Source organism: Mandrillus leucophaeus, unplaced genomic scaffold, assembly GCF_000951045.1.
Source record: "Mandrillus leucophaeus isolate KB7577 unplaced genomic scaffold, Mleu.le_1.0 Scaffold130, whole genome shotgun sequence".
In the NCBI taxonomy this organism is placed as follows: Eukaryota; Metazoa; Chordata; class Mammalia; order Primates; family Cercopithecidae; genus Mandrillus; species Mandrillus leucophaeus.
In genome coordinates, this window is record NW_012101255.1 from 1462947 (window position 1) to 1470337 (window position 7391).

Here is a 7391-nt window from a genome sequence, read left to right on the forward strand (position 1 = left end):
TCTGTCCTCACCCTCCCAGTCAGCGTGTCAGAAACTAGGCACTCATTCAGGTCTCTCTCTCTTTTTTTTCTGTCTTTTTTTCATCTAACTTCCCACATCAATGGACAAATCTGCTTAATTTCAAGCTTGTAACATTTTCTTTTCAGACTAATTCATTCTTCCTCTCTAGAGTTCAGAGTTCTTAACTTAGTAAGCCCAGTCCAATCTTCACTCCTCCAGTTAATCTATACTGTATTCATTGGAGGTAAACAGATAAATATCAAGAGCCCTAGAGCTCAGGTGGGTTAGGTGATTTTCTCACACAATTGGGACTTTTATCCCAGTGCTTCCACTTCTAAACGTTTTTCTCTTTCTGCTGTAATTCTATACATCAAGAAATATACAACCTTCACACCCAATCTTGATTACTCTTGCCAAATAAACTAAGTTTAGCCTACAGTTGCCTCTTTCCATAGTTTAAAGGTTTCTCGATACATAGTGAGTTGTAACTTAATTGGGTGTGTAACCTACTCTTGTCCCAATCACTGAGTTTCAGCCAAAGGTAACCAACCTGTCAAATCAGTTTCAAATAAGACAAACGCTGAGCTGTAACCAATCCGCCTATTTCTGTACCTCACTTCTGTTTTCTAAATGTCACTTTCCTTTTTCTGTTCGTAACTCTTCTTCAACCATGAGGCAGCTCTGGAGACTCTCTGAACCTATTCTGGTTTGGGATGGTGCCAATTTGTCTAAGGTTTTTTTTCTAACATTCTGGCCTATTATATCCTACATTTATCACTTTAAAACACACTGCATTCTTTAGTTATTTATCAATTGATTAAAGATTGTCTCCATTAGAATGTAAGCTCCAAGAAGACAGGAAGACAGGAATTATTATTATTATTATTATTATTATTATTATTAATTTGAGGCAGAGTCTTGCTCTGTTGCCCAGGCTGGAGTGCAATGGTGCGATCTTGGCTCACTGCGACCTCCACCTCCTGGGTTCAAGAGATTATCCTGCCTCAGCCTCCCAAGTAGCTGGGATAACATGCACCTGCTACCATGCCCGGCTAATTTTTGTATTTTTTTATTAGACATGGGGTTTCACCATGTTGGCCAGACTGGTCTCAAACTCCTGATCTCAAGTAATCCACTCGCCTTGGCCTCCCAAAGTGCTGGGATTACAGGTGTGAGGAAATTTTGTCTATTCAAAAATATATTCAAAGATCTCAAAATATTACCAGGCATATAGTACATATGAGTACATGGATGAAAACATTAAATGGTTCTGTAACATCAAGTGGAGAATGATAGAAATAACACGGCTTTCTTATAATTGCAATAAATAGAAAAAAAAAGTGTCTTCTCACCTCTACCTGGGTTGATGAGGAAATGCATATGCGGAAAAGAGTGATATAAAGATTCAAGGAAAAGTAAAACTTTGCCATCAGAACAAAGTACGAAAAGATAAAACAGGCATTAATGTCCATGCCAAAGGGCATGTATACCTACTGAAGACTTAGTAAAATGTTTGCGAACTACTTCAGTGACAGAGATTTTTCAAAGCATTCACTTACCAGCACTTCCCATGCACCAGCCTCCACCATGGATATAAAACAACCCCCTTCTTAGTACTTCAGACTTTCTCTTTGGCACATATACTCGAACAAGAATGTTGTTGAATTTTGTCTCAGTCACAGTGACATTTTCATCTGAGGTTGGTGGGACTTCATAAAAGCTCCAGGCAACCTTCAAAGAATCCATAATGTGGTGAAGTCCCAGCAGCTCCACAAATGTAGCCTAAAAATGAAATTCAAAAACATCTTAAAATTCAAGTATCAAGAGGCAAAGAGATCTATGGACTCACAGGTACACATTAATCCTTAATAAACTCAAATGGAATGAACTAAATTTTCATGCATGAATCTTGTTTGGTCCTTTTAAAAGAAACCAGAAATTCGAAGGTGATGCCTAGGGTGGTTCTTAAAAAAGAGGGAGTATACTGTGAAGGAAATAAAAATATTTCATCCCAAAATATATCTCCTTGACATATTGCAAGGTGGCTTTTCAGAAGGGCTGGAAATACAAGAATAGCTGGAAAGCTTTTCTTTTGTGAAGGTGATTTGCATCTGCAGAGAAAATCTGCATTAATGCAGGCTTTCTCTGAGAGCCTTCATTTGTCCAGATTTAGGAAAAATCTACTGAGAATCTGACACCTTTAAAGGTCTGAAAGAAATTTTTACCATCTATTCTCTCTGAGGGCTACTACCTATGAGGATCCATGTACCTAACAAGACCACTTTTACTAACCATATCTCCTCTTCTCTTCTTCCCATAACCTGTCTTGCCACCATAACATTTTTTGGCCAAGCCATCATTTTTTCTGTAACCTCAAGATAGCAAAAAAAAAAAAAAAAAAAAAAAAAAAAAAAAAAAAAGTCAACCATCTGGCCATTTCTTTGAGATTTTATATATTGTAAGTCTATTATGTATGCTAAAAAATGTATATGCCTTTTTCTCCTATTAACCAGACCTGTCAGTTGACTTTCAGCAACCTTCAGAGGGCAAAGATGAAGTTTCATATTGACCTCTGCTACTGATTTAGTTCCTATTTCACTAAAATGTGTCAGGTTCTCTACCAAGCTTTAGGGTTTCAGAGATGAACCAGACAAATGCTCTTCTCAAGCATCTCAGAGTTAAGTGTGAAAGACAGATAAATAAATGGTTACAAAACAATGTAAATATATTACAGAGCTCTGTACAAGGTACTTTGGGAGCAAACAGCAGGCAATTACAAAAAGCTACCTGGGAGTAGCAACTGGAAAAGCAATTTTATCTGAGACTTGAAATAAATACCTTTTCCTAAGTCTTTTGCTAACCAAGTAAGAAAAGGAAAAACCCTGGCAGGTCGAGGAACTGGTTTAGTTTAGAAATAGGGAAGTGCAGTGAGGTGTGGCTATGCATCTGGTTGTACGTAGGAGCTGAGAGTCAGGGTTGGGAGGGAAGGAATGAGTGGGAGAAAAAGGGAGGGCAGCTTGCCTGCCTGCAGCCCATCCTTTCACTGTAGAATGAGTCAGTGTTCTGAGCACTCTATTGTTGTCATCTCAGTAATATTAACAACTTGCTTATATGGGAGGAAGATAACATTTTCATATCCATGTCAGATAAGAGGAAAGTGAGCCCGGGAAGGTTAAATATGTCGTCTATGCCTACACAGCTAGTAAATGATATTTACCAGGATTCTCAATCTAGTAGTTTGATTCTTGATGTAATGTTCATAATGTAAACATTTAATAAAGGGTTTGAACACTCAAAGATTGCCAGACATTTCAGAGAAGCCAGCAACACTAATCAGGAAAAAAGGGACAAACCAGGAGCATAATTGACCACAAAAAAGCAAGCAAACAAACAAGCAGATAATTCAGGAATAAGAAAAAGCATTAAAACAACCTTTAAAAAGTGTATCTACTGAGAGCTCTGAAAATATGTTACTTTCATAAATTGTGAGCAGAATGTAAGTAAATTAATGAATGAATGAATTAAAAGGCTAGCAGATAAGAATATATATATAATTGCTTAAATAAATAAAAAATTCATATAAAGACTCCAAGAAAAAAAATCAAAGACCTCTCACATATTGTAGCACAGACAGCAAATATGAGGAAAAAAAATGTGTCCCTTTCTTAAAGCTCTTTAATAGTTCTGCATCATATACAGAATTAAATCAAAACTTACTACCAGCGCCAACAAAGCACTGTATGATGTGACTTCTAACCTCTCCAAACTAATTGCAACAATTTCCCCATTAAACCCAAATGTTTCATATGATTTCTTAGACTTGTCAATGTTCTGTAGCTGGGGTTTTTGTACTTGCTGCTGTCTCTGCTGGAAAACATTTGTCTTAGCACTTGGAATGGTTGGTTTCTTTTCATTCTTCTGGTCCCTAAGTAGATGTTTCCTCTTCAGAATGGCTTTTTCTTGCCATACATACAGTATCCCACTCTTGCCTTCTGCCCAAATTACTCTTTTTTTCCATCTTACCTCCTTCAAGGTACTTCTCATGAATTAAAATCATTTATTCATTTCATTCTAATTTATTTTTTTTCTCCACCACTAGAATGTCAACTGTGTGGGGACAGACCACTTGTTTGCCTAATAGGATTTGACAGAGTTGAATTGTTGAATAAATGCAAAGTAAAAGATTAATCCAGGAGTTACAACATTCATTTGGTTTAAGTTCTGAAAAGAGATTTTTTTTTTAATGAAGATAATAAAGTAACCAAAGAAGTAATAGTAAAATATCCTCAAGGATCCAGAGAGAGCTATACCTTTTTAATTTGCCAGCATTCAAGCTGCCCTGGCAAGCAGCCAGTTGCCAGGACACCGAGGTCTCCCTCCCCTTCTCATTTATGCATATTGTGCCTCTCGTGGTTAATCCTAGGCATGTGCCAACCAGCCTGCCTATTGAATCTTTTCTTGAGAACTTATTTACGTGTCCTTAGTCTATATTCTGAATTCTAAAGATAAATGCATAAAAATCTATAACCAACACAGTGCTGCATAATCAGATGATCTCTAATTTGAGTATAAAATTTAGGTAACAAACCATACCTAAGATAATAATTCAAAGGAGAGCCACTATCGTGACATTAAAGCTACCTAAACAAAGTACTTTTTAGTAAAACCTATTCAAATGACTCCTTGCTTGCTGTTCTTGATAGCTTTTTAACATGATTCCAATACATGAGACAGAAAACAAACGACGTTTCTATGTAATATATTGTCAGAGGCCACAGGATTTATTTTAAAAGATGAATAAGTCAAAAAATCAAAAGAATAGAATCTTGAAAAACTTAATTCTCTGGGTCAGTTCGTGGTGTATGCACATCTGAATTCATAAAATTCCAAACTTACCAAATTTTCTATAGTTTTCAGATGCGCGTTTATCCACATCAATCTCCATGGCTCCTCAATGTTATCTGAGAGAGGCGTATAAATATAATATGCTATGAGGATCCCCCCAATCAGAAGGTACAGTGATTTTCTTCCCATGGTGTACGTCCTGCTTCTTGGTCTCTAGAAACACAGAAAGTAAACTTACATGATGTGTCTGAATAGTGTACTTTAATAAGTAGTGTGCTTCAGCTCCACCCAAAAGCTTTATCTTGCTCTTCTGAATATAGAGTTGCTCACTTAGTTTAAGGGTTGGCATAATAAGGTCAAAATTTTATCTGTTATCCAGATACACTTGTGTTAAGTGCAACTTCAAGGTTTAATGAGTAACAGGAAACTAGGGCAAAGTTTGTCAATGATCATAGTGTTATTTGTATTCCAATAAACAGCATGTATTGAGTAATAACTTGGGAAAAAATTCTTTAACTCTAACAAAATTATCCATAGAAAACATACTGAATTCAGCATCTTTGTTTTAAAATAGCTTATCATGGAAAAAACAAATTATATATATACACACACACATATATATGTACATATACATACATATATATGTATATACACATTATACGTACATATGTGTATATACATATATATGTAAATATGTATATACATATATACATATACATGTACATATATGTACGTATACATGTATATACATATACGTATATATATTACAGGCCTGCGCCACCATGCCTGGCTAATTTTTGTATTTTTAGTAGAGACGGGGTTTCACCATGTTAGCCAGGCTGATTTTGAACTCCTGACCTCCAGTGATCTGCTTGCCTCGGCCTACCAAAGTATTGGGATTATAGGCGTGAGCCACAGCGCCCGGCCAAATATATTCTTAGTGTTGAGAGTGTAGAAAACAAAACAGCTATTATTTCTGCCCTTATAAAATTTAAATTATCTTGTCAGAGACAGAAATATTGGTAATTCAATCTGAAAATTTTTTGAGAGGGAGATTATAAAAATAATAATGATAGTAATGATAATAGTAATAGTGGACATTTATTATTTACTCTGAGATTCAAACCCTATGTTAAGTGATTTGGATATATAATCTGAGTCCAGACACCTATAAGACTAGTACTATTATTTTCTCAAAATGAGTAAAATGAGTTTTTAAAAGTCTAAATCACTTGGCCAAGGTCATTATACTTCAAGTACTAAAGCCAGAAAAAATCAAGGTAGCTCGGAGAGTACATAGAAAACATTTTCAAATAACTTATTTTTTCCAAGACCTTGTATATACATATATATATGTTATACAATAAAAATACACAAAAGAAAAATAATAATTGTAAGGCATAATTGGAAGGACAGCCAAGAAAGAAATGAGGCCAATAGACCCAAGTTCAGGCAAGCTGATTTATCGTCAGTCCTGCCCGGCTACCTCCTGACAAAAGCAGAGGAAGCAGCCCTGCTTACAGGCTATAGCAAGGTTGTACAGGGTGTAGAAAGGGGTCAGGGTAAAGGAAAAAGAAAAGGTTGGGGGCGGGGGTCCTTTGTGCCAGGTGTCTGACAGCTTCCTGGGGATGTTTTTCTTGCCAGCTCTGTTGTGTAAGTAGACGTCTTGACCACATCCTGAAACAGCTGGCCTCTGGTCAGTCACAGGTGGGTTTGGGGTAGGGGGTTTTACTTTTGGCCTTTGGGGCTTAGGTCTATGGTAGGGGAAAACAGTCCAGTTGGGTGGACCCTAACAGTAATAATAAATCAGATTCCTACATTGCTAAGCTCACTGATGTTGACAGCTTCGTGTATTTACTGTTATAACTTTTTTAATACATACATAAATCTTTCCTGGCTGAAGCCTGGAGTAAATAATTTCTTCAAGGAGTCCTGGTTTCCTTTAGTGGCAAATGTTAGTAAAGAAAAAAATCTTGACATTATATGTAGTCATTGGTACTAAGCCATTTTAGTTTGCAGAGCTAGAAAAGACAGATTTTGAAAACATGAGCTTAAAACGATGTTTAAATTTAATACTACAAGATTGTCTCGATTTCATTACTTTTGCAATTTTATAGTTTTTCAAGTTAACATTTAATTTTCATTTTACGTTACTGAAATCTTATGTTCTGTTGCATAAAATTATAAAACATTTATATGCAAAAAGGAAAATTACTAAGTCCATCCTCTTTCCTGATATTCTTTTCTCTTGGCTTCCTGTAGATCTCTAGCCCTTCTCAGTCACCTAAGAGTGTACCCTCTCTCTTCACCATTTGCAAGTTGCTACAGGTCAGCACGCTCTAAGCCCAAACCTGTAACACTGACAATCAGAACCCTCCTTAAATCTTGGCAATTGAGGCCTCTGTCCCAAGCCCCACACTCTAGAGGACTGTCTGGCTTTCCTCTGATTGCTGGCTTCACTGTAGGACATAGACTAGCAGAGCAAGGGGGCATGTCCCTTCCTTTCTAGGCCATACTCCCAGCACCCTGGACCTTGAGCCTTGAAC

The 7391-nt window shown here is 36.6% G+C and overlaps 1 protein-coding gene across 2 annotated transcripts in view; it reads right to left on the bottom strand.

The window, feature by feature from the left end:
• Positions 1-5197, bottom strand: part of AADAC (arylacetamide deacetylase) — a 28893-nt gene extending 23696 nt beyond the window's left edge. The window contains exons 1-3 of one of the 2 annotated variants that reach the window (XM_011972747.1): positions 5176-5197; positions 4897-5058; positions 1560-1782 (exon numbers count right to left, since the gene is read on the bottom strand). In XM_011972747.1, the coding sequence (XP_011828137.1) occupies positions 1560-1782; positions 4897-5034 (361 nt within the window). In that variant the 5' untranslated portion in view covers positions 5035-5058; positions 5176-5197. The other variant, XM_011972746.1, reaches the window with a different exon arrangement.
• Positions 5198-7391: the final 2194 nt, after the last annotated feature.